We start from the raw sequence: 16728 nt of genomic DNA on the forward strand, positions 1-16728 counted from the left end.
TGGAGAGCAGTATGGAGGTTCCTTAAAAAACTAAATATAGAACTACCATATGACCCAGCAATCCCACTCGTGGGCATATACCCAGAGAAAAGCATAATTCGAAAAGATTACATGCACCCCAATGTTCATTGCAGCACTATTTACAATAGCCAAGACATGGAAGCAACCTAAATGTCCATCAAAAGACGAATGGATAAAGAAGATGTGGAATATTACTCAGCCATAAAAAAGAAGATAATGCCATTTGCAGCAACATAGATGGACCTAGAGATTGTCACACTGAGTGAAGTAAGTCAGACAGAGAAAGACAAATATCATATGATATTGCTTATAAGTTGAATCTAAAAAAATGGTATAAATGAACTTATTTACAAAACAGAAATAGAGTCACAGATGTAGAAAACGGATATTGGGACTGACATATACACACTACTATATATAAAATAGATAACTGATAAGGACCTACTGTATAGCACAGGGAACTCTATTCAATACTCTGTAATGGGACTTTCCTGGTGGTCCAGTGGTTAAGATCCTGTGCTCCCAATGCAGGGGGCCTGTGTTCTACCCCTGGTCAGGGAGCTAGACCTCACATGCTGCAACAAAGATCCTGCATGCCACAACTAAAAGATCCCACATGCGGCAACGAAGATCCTGTGTGCTAAGACCCAGCACAGCCAAATAAATAAATATTAAAAAAACAAAACTCTGTAATGACCTACATGAGAAAAGAATCTAAAAAAGAGCAGATACATGTATATGCATAACTGATTCACTTTGCTATACACCTGAAACTAACACAACATTGTAAATCAACTATACTCCAATAAAAAATTTTTTTAAAAGACAGAAACAATAAATATCCATAACCTAATTATTGATCCATCTTCTCCCCTTCTCAAATTTCCCAAAAGAGTTGTTAACCACACTGTTTCCATTTGCTTTTCTTCTACTCACTCCTCAACCCATACTAATCTGGCTTCTGAATCTAGCACTCCATCAAAACAGTTCTTCGCACTTAAGAATTCCAGGTCACCAAAGCCAAAAGACACATTTCTTTCATTATTTTATTTGACCTCTTAGCAATAATTGGCATCGTGGACACTCTCTCCATCTTCAAATACTGCTCCCTTGACTTTCATGACAACATTCTTGGTTTACTCTGTCCCCTCCTGATCATTCTCCTTTGCAGGATCATGCTTCTCTATCCAACCAATAAATGTTGGAGTTTCTCTAGGCTCTGTTGTAGACCCTCTGCTCTTATGCTCACCTATACCTGCTGGCTTCAATTATCACTTATTTGCAAGACTTAGAAATTATTATCTATGGCCTAGCCACTCTCTAAGCACCAAAACCCACGTATCTAACACTCTTTGCCTGGTTATCTCATAAAGTACCTCAAACTCAAAATGTCCAGAACAGAACTCGTGAGCTCCTCTCCAGACCTGATTCGCCTGTTGTTTTCCTCCTCAGTGAATAGCACCACCATCTATCCAGTAGCAGAAGCAAGAAACTGAGTCATCCCTGACTCCTCCAATCCCCTCTGTGAAATAATCCAATAGGTCAATTCAGTTTTACTTCCTAAATACTGAATTCATCCATTTCTGTCTCCACTGCCCTAGTCCAAGTCACCGTCATCTCCCTAAGACTACTCTGATAGTTCCCCTTGTACCCGACTCTACTGACTATTCCCTAAGCCGTTCTCCACAAACAATTGATATTTTCAAAATCTGAAATAAAGGAGAAACTAAAGCACAGACTAGGAGGTCCCGCCCCTGCATGGCTGACACCTGCTGACCTCTCCAGCCCCGTCTTCAGCCATGCATGTTTTTTACAACAGGCACAGTTTCTTTCAGTCTCATTTACCCACTGTGTTCCTTTTGGCCTTGCTGTTCTGACCAAAGGGCTCTTTCCCTTCCTCTTTGCCTCACATACTCCTACCCACCCTTCAGATCTCTGTGCCAACTCCTTACGGAGGGAGGCTTTCCCTGATTTCAAGGTCCAGATCAAACCAGCCTATTACAGAAATTCTTCAAACATTCCTTTGCCTGCTTTCCCCCCCCCCGCCCTTTTGACATTATTGCCTGAACTGTAAGCTCCATGGAGGCAGAAACTACCCAGTTTTACACACTACTCTCTGCCTTGCACAGTCTGCGACACAACTTTGGCACTTCTTAAATATTTACTGTATGGATGATGATGAAGACCTGAAGGTTCCTTTCGTCCATTCACAAAACTTAATTACATAACATTTCCAAGAATGTGAGTGATCAAGGACTCTAACCTAGAGCAATACTCATATATTCCACCAAGATATATGTGCAAGGATGTTCACTGCAACACTGTAATATTATTAATCTGGAAACAACCTAAATGTTCATCGATAGGAGACTGGTTAAATAAATTGTGAAATACGCACAGCTTGGAGTATTACACAGCAGTTAATATTACACAGAATGGTCACCTAATTATATTATTGAGTGAAAAAGGCAAACTAAAGAATAACATGAATAGTCTGATCCTATTTCCAGAATGAAAAACAACATATAGTTTGTGCCTGAAACGTATAAAACAAGGTCTGAAAGGAACTGTGAACAGTGGTTACCTCTAAGAAGAGATGTAGAATGAGGGAGTGGTGTGAAGAGAGATTTCTATTTTTTACTATACTTACCTATGCATTGCTTTAAGTCTCTTCTACATGAATGTATATTTACATTTTAAAAACAATAAAAGAGGAAAAGACTTAAATACAAAGTGTTAGTGAGTGCTGTAATTACAAAAGGGCAACATTCAAAATTTACCTTTGTAAGCTGAGTGGGGTCAAACCGAAGAACCTTTTGGTTACAGCAGGGATAGATTCCAGTGCCAACAGAACTTAGCGAACTTCCTGCAGTAGGATAAATCACTGTTTCTGAGTGATATTGACAATGTGAAAACTCTATACACAGAAAAGCCTGAATAAAAGAAATACGTAAAATCAAGTATTATTCCCACAATGAAATTATACATCTCAAAAATACTTCACTCAAGACCACATACTGTATGTTCCATCACATAAAATGCACAGAAAAGGCAAATCTCTAGAGACACAAGGCAGATTTGTGGTTGCCTGGTGTTAAAAGTGAGACAGCGTTGGGGAATGGCAGCAAATGGACATGAGGGATCTTTCTGGGGTGATGGAAATGTACTAAAGTTAGATGGTGGTGATGGTTGCACAACTCTGTAAATTTATTAAAAATCAGGAAATTGTACACTTAAAGTGAGTGATTTTTATGGCACGTAATTATACCTCAATACAGCTATTAAAAAACAAAATCAAAAACACTAAGTTCAGATGAGTTAAATTGATCTTGATGTACATCTAATTTTATAATTGGCCAATCACATAAGAGGTTTTCCAATGGAAAAAATTAAATAAAAATTTGCCTCACTTATTCTTTGACATATTTTTTTAAGGTAAATACTTAGCATCAGTATTAGTGACAACTATGGAGTAACCTTGAATCACTGGTGAAAATCTTATCGAAGTTTAATTGTAAAATTAATAGTCATGTTTCAGATACATTTATAAGTTGGTAAGATAATTTAAAGAAAATAAAAAGATCCTGAACACAAAAGCAAGAAAGGATAGTCTATAATTCAGAATTCTTAGTTGTTAGTTCCAATTATGATTTTCAAATAATAGATTTTAATTAAAATTTTCTGCATCTGATAAAAGCTATAAGGTGTACACTCATACAAAGTATTTTGCATACAAACTATTTTATGAGTTTATGAACTCTCCATAGTAAAATATTAAATATTATAAATCAAGACTTAATTTCCTATGAAGAAGAGAAAAAAATCCTTCAAATTTTCTGCATTCTGACATGCTAAACAAGTCAGGTTTTAGAAGCCTAATATCCTTGATTATAAGCGACACTCCATTGTGGGGAGGACCACTACACAGCTATTAAGTTAAAAAAAAACAACACCACACCAAAAAACCAACCTGACAATATCAAGTGCTAGTGAAGATGTGGGGTAACTGGAACTCCCATGCATAGCTGGAAGGAATGCAAAGTGGTTCAGGGACTTTGGGAAACTGTTAGGCATGGTAAATGTTAAGCTTACATTTACCATCAATCCAGCGATCCTACTTCTAGGTAACTACCCGAGAGAAACATATTCACATGAAAGCCTGTAAGGGAATGTTTATAGATGCTTTCTTCATAATGGCCCCAAACTAGAAACACCTACAGTCCTTTGCTGGTAAGTGAATAAACATACTGGGATATATTCATATGATGGACTACTACCTAAGGCTAAAAAGGAACAAATTGATAGATACAAAAATGTGAATAAATTTCAAATCCATTTTCCTAAGTAAAAGAAGCTAGACTCAGAAAGCTAAAACTGGGCTGCCCTGGTGGCGCAGTGGTTGAGTCCGCCTGCCGATGCAGGGGACACGGGTTCGTGCCCCGGTCTGGGAAGATCCCACATGCTGCGGAGCGGCTGGGCCCGTGAGCCATGGCCGCTGAGCCTGCGCGTCCGGAGCCCAGGCTCCGCAACAGGAGAGGCCACAACAGTGAGAGGCCCGCGTACCGCAAAAAAAAAAAAAAAAAGCTAAAACTGTATGATTCTAGTTATATGACATTCTGGAAAAGTCAAAACTATAGAGACAGTAAACAGAACAGTGGTTGTCAGAGCCTGGGGTGGAAGAAGGAATTGACTAAAAACGGGCACGAGGGAATTTTTTAGGCTGACAGAAGTGGTCTATGCTTTGATTGTGATGGTAGTTACATGACTGTATGAGTTTGTCAAACCTCACAAAAGGATAAATTTTACTGTATGTAAATTATACTTTAATAAATCAAGATTTTAAAAATTGTGGGGACATAGGGAGTCCACTGCTCTTCCTTCCTTCTACTGAAAATAATTACCCAAGTGAGAGAGGAAAAGAACTGGGGGCTGGGAGACCTGAGGGATTGAAAAAAATTTTACGTAGAACACTCTGGATTTATACATAAGACTAATTTGGAATGACTGCAACCAATAAAGATCTATTTATTCTAGAAAAGGATTTATTATAGGTACCTTCAAATAGCAAGCTTTCTTGTGCTTTTATGATAGACTTCATTTGGAAGAAAATGAACAAAACCTTTCTGGTAACACAATTATTTTAACAAGAAGGGCATATCTCATTAGTATCCTATCTGCAAGGGTGTTTCTGAATTTCTAAAGAAATTTATGGACTAACAGAGAAACAGTTTGGCTGGAAATAATGAAAGGCAGTGAGAATTCTGTTATCTTTTTTCCATTAAAAAAATGGATTTGATCACTTAAAACCTGTTGGTTTTATAAAAATTCATCAAGTCATTGATTGTTTCAGCAATGGAAATAAAATAGAGGAAGAACCATAGTATGAGAAATGAAGTCAGATGCAAGCAATGTTTAATAGCACCATCGTTTTGACACTAGTTTCTTAAAAAGATGTCAGATATTGTACAAACACACCTTAATTAAACAGCATATATCAAAAGAGCCTGCTCTCAATGTTTGCAGAGCAGGATATTAAAAAAAGACAAAACTCACCTGATAACATCTTGAACAAGTTAGCCAGTTGACTGTTCCCCACAAGCGCCAATATACATCTCTCCAAGATTTTAATTCTTCAGAAAGACTATTCAAATACTCATGAACATCCCAAGTCTTATCTCTGGGGAAAAGAGCTTCAGTTGTTATATTATTTTACACTCAAGCAATATAAACAATTTAGTTCAAACAAATATTTTAAAATTTGTGACATATTTCCAAGAACGTTCCCCAAAAGATGGCTGTGGAATGGACTACACTGAATGGTAGGTAAAATTTCATTTGGGAGTTTGTTTATTCTTTTTTTTTCCTGTGGACAACAGAAAAAGTTGTGACAGACTGAATGCCAAATTATTTTACTACGCTAGATAAAGCGTTATAAATTAAATATAGTTTGAGCAGGCTAACAGTTGGAACTTAGGCTTATGTTGCTAAATGGAACCTTTTATTCTAATTGTACATACTATAAAATAATTATTAAATATTGGTGATTCTAAACATTCCATTAATGTATTAGTTCTTTATATTATTTTCACAAGGCATTTTCTAGTAGTTGAGTAATAAATTAATGAAGAATCAGGTCTTGGTAATAACACATTTGTAAGTTATGTGATATAAACTTATAAAAAAACAGGCAAGGCTTATAACTCCATTTGCTATGGTCATATGTAACAGGTTCCTATTTTTGTCTAAGTCCCCAATCTTTTTGAACTTTTGTTAGTTTTGTCCTTAGTTCAGTAAATAACAAAATGCCATCATGTTATTAGAAATTACATCTGTTTTAGGTTAAAGACATTTTTGAAAAATGTCATCCACAACTGATTTGCAGGAAAATACTTTGAATAAAACAACAAAACTGGATGTCGAAGTTAATATCCATTTATTCACATAGTAATATTAATACTTATTGCTGTCAAAATGGAAGTAATTTTCAAAACGTAAATCAAGTCTCAAGATAAAAAAGTATAAAATTTGATAAAGGAGGCAAGGATATACAATGGAGAAAAGATAGTCTCTTCAATAAGTGGTGCTGGGAAAACTGGACAGCTACATGTAAAAGAATGAAATTAGAACACTCCCTAACACCATACACAAAAATAAACTCAAAATGGATTAAAGACCTAAATGTAAGGCCAGACACTATAAAATTCTTAGAGGAAAGCATAGGAAGAACACTCTTTGACATAAATCACAGCGAGATCTTTTTTGATCCACCTCCTAGAGTAATGGAAATAAAAACAAAAATAAACAAATGGGACCTAATGAAACCTCAAAGCTTTTGCACAGCAAAGGAAACCATAAACAAGACGAAAAGACAACCCTCAGAATGGGAGAAAATATTTGCAAACGAATCAACGGACAAAGGATTAATCTCCAAAATATATAAACAGCTCATGCAGCTCAATATTAAAAAAGCAAACAACCCAATCCAAAAATGGGCAGAAGACCTAAATAGACATTTCTCCAAAGGAGACATACAGATTGCCAAAAAGCACATGAAAAGCTGCTCAACATCACTAATTATTAGAGAAATGCAAATCAAAACTACAATGAGGTATCACCTCACACCATTTAGAATGGGCATCATCAGAAAATCCACAAACAACAAATGCTGGAGAGGGTGTGGAGAAAAGGGAACCCTCTTGCACTGTTGGTGGGAATGTAAATTGATACAGCCACTATGGAGAACAGTATGCAGGTTCCTTTAAAAACTAAAAATAGAATTACCATATGATCCAGCGATCCCACTACTGGGCATATACCCAGAGAAAACCATAATTCAAAAAGACACATGCACCCCAATGTTCATTGCAGCACTACTGACAATAGCCAGGTCATGGAAGCAACCTAAATGCCCATCGACAGACGAATGGATAAAGAAGATGTGGTACATATATACAATGGAATATTACTCAGCCATAAAAAGGAACGAAATTAGCTCATTTGTTGAGACATGGATGGATCTAGAAACTGTCACACAGAGTGAAGTCAGTCAGGAAGAGCAAAACAAATATCGTATATTAACGCATGTATGTGGAACCTAGAAAAATGGTACAGATGAACCGGTTTGCAGGGCAGAAGTTGAGACACAGATGTAGAGAACAAATGTATGCACACCAAGGGGAGAAAGCCGCGGGGAGGGTGGGGATGGTGGTGTGATGAATTGGGCGATTGGGATTAACATGTACACTGATGTGTATAAATTGATGACGAATAAGAACCTGCTGTATTAAAAAAAAATCACAAGTGCTTATAGTAACTAATGTATATTCCCTTTATTATATGGAGAGAAAAATGAAATATTTTAATGTTGACTGTGCTATTATTAACACTAGGGTCAAATGTCATGTGTTTCTCTGGGTTTCTGTTTTAATGTTTAAAATATGAAACCTAACATTTGTAGGGTTTTTTCTTTAGTAAAAGTACTGTACATTTTTAATATAGGAAAAAAAGCAAAAAGCAAACGAAAATCATCCATAATACTATCACTCAAAGGTAAAACCGCAGTTAACATTTTAGTGAACATGTTTCTAGTTCTGTTTTATAACCTGTTTTTTCTTATTTAATTTACCACTAACAATTTTCTGTGTGAGTATATATTCTTTTACATTCTCAAAGGCTGCACATTAAGAATTGATTAGATGTTTTATATAGATATACTATTTTATGGATATATCTTAGTTCACTTAATCATTTGAGTGTTTTTTTTACTTTTTCTTATTTATATAGAGCAATAAATGTCCTTATTAAGTGCTTTCACAAATCAACATTACCTCTCTGAATAAATTCCTAGCAGTAGGATACTGTCAGAGAATATACATACATATTTTGAAGTTTTTGTTATCCTGAGACATTCTACCGATTTATAACACTCTCTCCCTACTCCCCAACTCAGGATGAGAACCAGTTTTGAACTTAAAGGGGAATTAAAAAGGACGATGCATTAATGGAATACTGACAAAGTATGAAGAATAAATTACAAAAAATCCAATTTTAAAGACAATTTGCGTCACTCACCAAAATTTATCTGAAAGTAAATTTGGTTGTCTTCTCAAAAACACTTATATAATAGATAACTAAAATCTGTTAGTGAAAAGAAATCATTTTAATGGCACTGATCAGAATATCTTTCAAGATAAAATAAAGCTTTTACAACAATTTTGTTTTGAAAGTAGCATCTTTCTAAATCAAAGTTGGATCATTGCAGAAAAGATATTATCCTATTCCTTATAAGAGTAGTTTTGCTTTTAATAAATACACTATTAATTCACATTTAAAAAGCTGTATTTTATTTTCACTACACCTTATATGAATGTAGATAATATTTCCATGTTGATCCACATTGATTTTTCCAGGAATGCAAGGAATTCTTCTTTCTGTTTCTTTTGTTAAAAGTTTCTTACACAAACAGCATCTATAACACAAAGATACAATCAAAAAAAACAAACAACCCGATTAAAAAATGGGCAGAGGAACTGAATTGACATTTTTCCAAAGAGGAAATACAGATGGCCAAAAGGCACATGAAAAGATGTTCAACATCTAATCATCAGGGAAATGAAAATCATGACCACGATGAGATATCACCTCACATCCAACAGAATGGATATCATCAAAAAGAACATAAATAACAAATGTTGGCAAGGATGTGGAGAAAAGGGAACCCCTGTACATTGTTAGTGGGAATGTAAATTGGTGCTGTCACTGTGGAAACAGTATGGAGGTTTCTCAAAAAACTAAAAATAGAACTACCATATGACCCAGCAATTCCACTCCTGGGCATATATCAAAAAAAAAAAAACAAAACCAAAAAACTAATTTAAAAAGATACATGCACCCCCCAATGTTCATAGCAGCATTATTTGTAATAGCCAAGATATGTAAGCAACCTAAGTTCCATCAACAGATGAATGGATAAAGAAGATGTGGTACACACACACACACACACACACACACACACACACACACACACACACACACACACACACGCACACAATGGAATATTACTCAGCCATAAAAAATGAAATTTTGTCATTTGCAGCAACATACATAGACTTGGAGGGCATCATGCTAAGTGAAATAAGTCAGACAAAGAAAGACAAATGCTATATGTTATCACTCATATGTGGAATCTAAAAAATACAACAAACCAGTGAATATAACAAAAAGGAAGCAGACTCACAGATACAGAGAACAGACTAGTGGTTACCAGTGGGGAAAGGGTAGGGAGGGGCAAAATAGAGGTGGGGGAGTGGGAGATACAAACTATTGGGTATAAGATAGGCTCAGGGATGTATTGTACAACACAAGGAATATAGCCAATATTGTGTAATAACTGTAAATGGAAAGTAAACTTTAAAAATTGTATAAAAAATTTGGGACTTCCCTGGTGGTCCAGTGGGTAAGACTTCACGCTCCCAATGCAGGGGGCCCAGGTTCGATCCCTGGTCAGAGAACTAGATCCTGCATGCATGCCACAACTAAGAGTTCACATGCCGCAACTGAAGAAGTCTGCATGCCACAACTAAAGGATCCCTCATGCTGCAACTAAAGATCCTGTGTGCCACAACTAAGACTGGGTGCAGCCAAAATAAATAAATAAATAAATAAATATTTAAAAAATAAAATAAAAATTGTATTAAAATTTTAAAAATTAAAAAACAACAAAAAAGAAGATACAAAAACATCCAAGAAGAAAATTTCAAATGTAGTAAAATTAAAGAATTTAGCTGCATTATATAGCATACCAAAGAAAAACATATCACTGTACCTGTATAATGTTGCTGCATTATTCTGAGAATCTGGATTCAAGTATTCTGGATCAAACAGTCTCTCAATCTTCTTACAAAAAAGTTTACTATTAAGAACAAATGACCAACAAATTAATTTTTTATATCTACTTTATTAAAGTTACTTGATAGTGATGAAAATAAACACTGACCTATCTGCACATGTAGAAAATAAGACTAATAAATCCTTAGAGAGCCCTTCCTTGGGAATTTATAATAAATATTTAGTGTTCTAAGTAAATAAACCTACTAATGAGAACTGCCTGATCAAGAATCCATTTTTACAAGAAAAATGAGACAAATGGATATCTACCCCTCTTTCAGTCCTTTGTTAAGGAATATTCAAGACCGAGAATTTTGGAAATTTAACAATCCTGGGTCTATCAATAATTTGGTATGTGCTCTTTGGCAACTTAACATCTTTGAACCTTATTTTCTCCCTCTATGAAATGGGGCTAGTAATTTCAAATGCATAAGATTTTATGAGGGTTAAATGAGATAGTCTTTTAAAGAGTGCCAGACAGTATTAAACATTCAATAAATGTTAATACTTTATTACTATGCATAATATAATAATGTTCTGCATGAACTTTAAGTCTTCTAAGTATGTCATTAACTCCAAGTGTACACCCTGACTGTCTCCATTTTCTCTCAAGTAATGACTGCTATTAAAGGCCAATCTGGATTTAGGATCCTGATTCCATTTTCAAGTATTTAGCTCTTGGATAATTCCCCTGTGTCTCATTCCCCTTAAGGACTAAACTCTTAGATAATTCCCTGCACTATCAATTTCTCCCACTATAAGGAATCATCCTGATCAGCATATATAAATATAATCTAGTATCTCCCTTCTTAAAAAAAAATCATTTCTTGAGCCTACCTATCTATAATAGCTACTGCTGAATTTTTCTGCAATCATTCAGAGCAAAACATCTGGAAAAAAGTTGTTTAAATCCAACTGGCCACATTTCTGTTCTCATCTTACCCTACAGGGTAGCAGCATTCCACACATTTGACCACTTAATCACTTCCTCCTTTTTGAAACCCTCTTTCCTTTTGCCTTCCCTTTGACCCCCTAGCTCCTCCTTCTCAGGCTCCTCACTGGCTCCTCCCTTGTTGAAACTCCAAATGTTGGACAGTCTTTATCAATACTCTCTTGCTAACAATTAGAAAATAAAATAAATAAAAATAGCTTTTACAATAGCACCAAAAAATTCAAATGCCTAAGAATAAATTTAGTTAAAAAAGGAAAAGTATGTCTCACTAAAAACTATAAAACATTGCTAAAATAAGGGGAGGGTTATACCGTGTTCATGAACTGAAAGACTCAATATTATTAAGATGTCTCTTTCCAAATCTACAGGTTGAATATTAACCCTCAAATCTGCAGGGTTGTGTGTGTGTATGAGAGGGAAAGAAGAGAAAATGGGCAGGCTGATTACAAAATTCATATGGAAATGCAAAATATACAAAATGACCAAGACAGGGCTTCCCTGGTAGTGCAGTGGATGAGAGTCCGCCTGCCGATGCGGGGGACATGGGTTCATGCCCTGGTCTGGGAAGATCCCACATCCCGCGGAGTGGCTAGGCCCCTGAGCCATGGCCGCTGAGCCTGTGCGTCCAGAGCCTGTGCTACGCAAGGGGAGAGGCCACAACAGTGACAAGCCCGTGTACCGCAAAAAAAAAAAAAAAAAAATGACCAAGACATCAATCTTGAAGGAAGGCAAAGCTGGAGAATTCAGATTACTAGATACCAAAAAACATTAGAAACCTACTGTACTTAAGACAGTGTGCTACTGATAAAAGTACAGACAAAGAAATGAACAGAACAAAATGGAGAATTCAGAAAGAGACCTCACACGTATAGTCTCCTGATTTACAGTAAAGGTACCACTGCAATTCAGGGGAGAGCATATGGTATTGCTAGGAAATCTCATTCACTTCCATGGTTTCAAACCTCACCTACTCTTATATTTCTATTTTAAGCCCTGACCTCTGACCTAAACTTCAGACTTACATATCCAACTAGCTCCTTGCCATCCTACCTGTGTGTCCAAGAAGTATATTAAATATATTAAATAATCTTAACAAGACCCAAACCCATCTCCTGATTCCCCTCACCCCAGTCATTGCCCTCTCTATTAATGAAACTAGCACACTTAGTTGCTCAACCTTAAAACCTAGTAATTATCCTAAAATACTTTCTCTCTTGCCACATCATTCCATTTGAAAATCTGTCAAATCTTTCTATTAACATATTCTGAATCCATCTACTTCCTTCAAGCTCCCCTGCCTCCACTCTAGTCCAAAGCCTTTCATCTCTCACTAGACTGCTGCACTAGACTTCTAACAGGTCTTGCTTCTTATATTCTTATAGTCTATTCTCCACACAGAATAGACTGAGCTCTTAAAAACAAATCAGATCATGCCGCTCCTCTGCTTCCATTCCACCTAGAATAAAGTATACACTCCTTGCTATGACTTAAACAGTCCCTAAGTGCTGCTGACCTCATCTCATATCACTCTTCCCCTTTATACTAAGGCCTGTCTTAATAATTTTTAACATAATTCACCACCACAATCTGCTTATATGTGTCTTATTCAGCGTAACCAATTTAATTACTAATTTTTACCTGAGCCACTGGCTCAGGATGTATTTTACTTCATTTAAAATAAAATGGAGGGCTTCCCTGGTGGCGCAGTGGTTGAGAGTCCACCTGTCGATGCAGGGGACGTGGGTTCGTGCCCCGGTCCGGGAAGATCCCACATGCCGTGGAGCGGCTAGGCCCGTGAGCCATGGCTGCTGAGCCTGCGCGTCCGGAGCCTGTGCTCCACAACGGGAGAGGCCACAACAGTGAGAGGCCCGCGTACCGCAAAAAAAAAATAATAAAATAAAATGGAAATAGATTTCTAAATATATTCTAAATATAGAATTTTTACTAAAATGAAATAGAAATAATACATTTCTTCTAATAGGAACATTACTTTTAAAATTAAATTTAGGGACTTCCCTGGTGATCCAATGTTAAGACTCTGTGCTTCCATTGCAGGGGGTGCAGGTTCGATCCATGGTCAGGGGACTAAGACCCACATGCCGTGTGGTGCCACCAAAAGTTTTAAAAAAATAAATTAATTAAATTAAAATTTAAAAATTACCTCCTAAACTTATCTTTCTTGTCCTTTAAATCATCAATTTCACTGTGTGTGAATAGATCAGCTATACGTGTAAGAAGATTTGCATTAATACAATTCATGTTGCATGGGGTAGCTACTATGGCATTCATATTTTTGTGGCAATACTGAATACATTGTTCAACCTAAACAAAAAACACAACAGAAAATGAATATTGAAGACAGTAGCATAAAGGATAATGTCATATCAATACTTTTCAAAGATAAGATTCATTAAAAGCCTAATCCATGTATTGCTACACAATAACTTAGTTCTGCCTATTTGGGTTAATCTACACTGTTCCAAAGTGGTCTAGCAGGTCAAATTTGTACAAACATAGCTAGAAAAATAATTTTCACACTTCTTAGAATATTTCAAACGATAATGTAATGAACATCTTTCATGACTGTGGCAGATACAAATTTTAGTCCACAAACTCAAGGGTACAAGGTATGTGACTTCCTATAACTAAACTTAGTGATAATTTTAAGCCTCTGTTTCTCTGAGTGGCAGAAACACAGTTTCAGTCACTTCAGGGTTTTCTCAGTTGTGTTGTGCTTGCTCTCTGACTTTCTTCCCCTTTCTTCACTGTGAGATGTATTTATTTATTTTTTGAGGTAGATTTGGGTTTTGGGGAAAAACAGCAATGGTTAATTATGCATTCTTCTAAATATTTTGCTATGGCATAAAAATCATCCTTTAGGGCTTAGATTTCAAAAATCAAAACTCAGAGACTCTTTTAGTCTCTGCTTTTTTTCTATAACCCTCCCCTGAAGCAATAAATACCAACAACTGAAAGGAGAGGGACTAAGGAGTACAAAGAATACAGGGAACTAATAAAACTTCAAACAAATAAACTTCACATCTGTTAACACAGCAAAGGGGTATTTTGCTCTGCTTAGTTTTACCAGAGGTTAAAAGCAAATATTCATTTAAATGTTAATTTAAACCACAAAAAACATATAAAAAACATTTGAACCATAAAGAAATTTATTAAATAAAAGGTAAAAGAAGAAAAACAAATATACTTAATGTTACAGCTTGATATGTATATGTATATATTATGCTTTTATGTTTTATCAACTATTCTTAAACAACAGACATGAGCATGTGGTTTACACATACAAAATTACATTTTTTAGTAGTTGGGTATTTGTTCTTAATTTGCTGAACTATAAATGAAAGACACAAATAAGTAAAACATGCTTAAACCAATTACTTTAATAGTAAAACAAATGTATTCCAATTAATTTTCATTTAATTTGGTTTCAGAGCAAAATCCCTTTTGGGGTAAAATTAATTCTGTTTAGTTTCACCTAATGCAACAGCTAACTCCTCCCTTGAGGATAAATTGTTTGTTTTATAGGCATCATATACTAACGATACATAGTAGCCTTAACAATAGCCTTCCCAATAGAACAAAGTACCTCCAAACACCAGCAGTTTATTCTAATGAATCACACTCTTGAATTAACAACTACTTCAGGAAGATGTCTTAGAATTTTCTAGATACTTGAAGGAAACATCAAGTTATATGTTAAATCAAGTATGGGTGAATAAAAGAGCTTGAATCTCTTATTAATACTTACTAATGAATCCATTTTCAAAAATTCTGAAGAAATAAGAATCGAAATGACATTTCCTGGCTCTAAAAAAAAAAGAGAGAAAAATTAAATTCTCCTTTGGATTTGTACCTCAATCTCCTTAGAACAGGCCCTTCTCACCTTAAAAGAGGATGTTACTTTAATAAGAACAATTTAATAAAACCTTACTATGGCTTATATACATGAAAGAAAGAAAATGCAATGTTAAAACTTACAGTGTAGAGAAAATGCATAGTAAATTTGCCTTGGAATTAGACTCATATCAAGTAAAAAGACTCCAGCTAAAGATATGATATATGCAAACTTCTCCTTAACTAAACCAGGGAAAAAGATAATTAAAGTTGTGAATATAACTCATCACACAAAAATGACAGTGAAGCTACTTCAAATGTGGTTCAAATGATTGTTATGAACAAATACTTAATTTAAAAGATTCTGAAAGATAATATAAAATTTACTATTGCAGAAATGCAAAATTACTTCCTAAAGGCAGACTTCGGAGGCACAACCAGGGAAAGGCGGATGCCGGCTGATGCTATCTATCATTTTAGTAAAACATCTTCAGTCATCTCCCATGAGGTATATTTTTAAGAAAAAGAAAAAAACTGTGATTTTTACCATTATAGTACTAAGACAATCCTCCTAAATAAAGGACTATGCAGGCAATGATTAAAATAAGTAATCCCAATCTTTCCTTAAGTAACAATTCTAGATTAAAGGTTCTCAAAGAGCAATGGTAAAGGGAGGAAGGAGCTGGTGAAAAAGTTCCTCAGGAAAACATAATATAACCCATTCCAATTAAGACACAAGGTCTGGATTATCAGCAATTTAATTAAGAATTTTGGTAGTTTTCCTAGTTAGAATAAAGATTGCTTTTATAAAAGCTTACATTTGTAGCCACTGATTTAATGTCCAAGATTACAGAGACACCAGTTTTGCACCACTTTTTTAACCTGTACTATGTTCTTAAACATACTAGATCAAACAGTAATTTTTTTCTCTCTACGTATTTTGATTTTTATTTCACACATACATATCTGCATGGTCTGGAATCTCTGGGCTCTGACTGGTTGAAAATTTTGAGTTAGCAATTTTGTAATTTTAAGGAACATTAGAAACCTTTTTTATTAATTTGGTCACAAAAATGTATTAAATTATGAACTTCCTCAGAAGACTTCTTATATACTGTCAGTATAGGTTTATTTACAACAAGAGTCTAGAAATATTTTGCTACTACTGTAAATTGCAATTCTCATGCACAGAAAGACTTCATTAAACCACCAGTGTGATTTCCTACACAAGTCAATGCCCCAAAAAGATTACTTAGTAATTAGTCTTCTGATCCTCTAGAACACTGGTTCTCAAACTTTTGCTCTCAAGACCCCTTTAAAAAAATCTTAAAAACTGAAATTCCTGGAGAGCTTTTGTTTATGTGGGTTATATCTATCAGAATTTACCATATTGGAAATTAAAACAGAAATTTAAAAAAAATATTCATTTAAAAATAATGAACTAATTACATATTAACATATTTTATGAAAAATAACTATATTTTCCAATAGAAACAAAAAATAGGTGAAAATAACAC

The 16728-nt window shown here is 35.1% G+C and overlaps 1 protein-coding gene across 7 annotated transcripts in view; it reads right to left on the reverse strand.

The window, feature by feature from the left end:
- Positions 1–16728, reverse strand: part of SANBR (SANT and BTB domain regulator of CSR) — a 69973-nt gene that overhangs the window by 35874 nt on the left and 17371 nt on the right. For all 7 annotated transcript variants that reach the window (XR_012325689.1, XR_012325690.1, XM_033838484.2 and 4 more), the window contains 6 exons: positions 15126–15184; positions 13521–13681; positions 10346–10432; positions 8879–8989; positions 5575–5698; positions 2802–2954 (listed from right to left, as the gene is read on the reverse strand). Coding sequence is in view for 5 of the 7 variants with exons in the window: in XM_033838484.2 (XP_033694375.1) it covers positions 2802–2954; positions 5575–5698; positions 8879–8989; positions 10346–10432; positions 13521–13681; positions 15126–15184 (695 nt within the window). In the remaining 2 variants the exon portion in view is untranslated. The remainder of the gene's footprint in view (positions 1–2801; positions 2955–5574; positions 5699–8878; positions 8990–10345; positions 10433–13520; positions 13682–15125; positions 15185–16728) is intronic.

The sequence above is a fragment of the Tursiops truncatus genome, chromosome 14 (genome assembly GCF_011762595.2).
Source record: "Tursiops truncatus isolate mTurTru1 chromosome 14, mTurTru1.mat.Y, whole genome shotgun sequence".
In the NCBI taxonomy this organism is placed as follows: Eukaryota; Metazoa; Chordata; class Mammalia; order Artiodactyla; family Delphinidae; genus Tursiops; species Tursiops truncatus.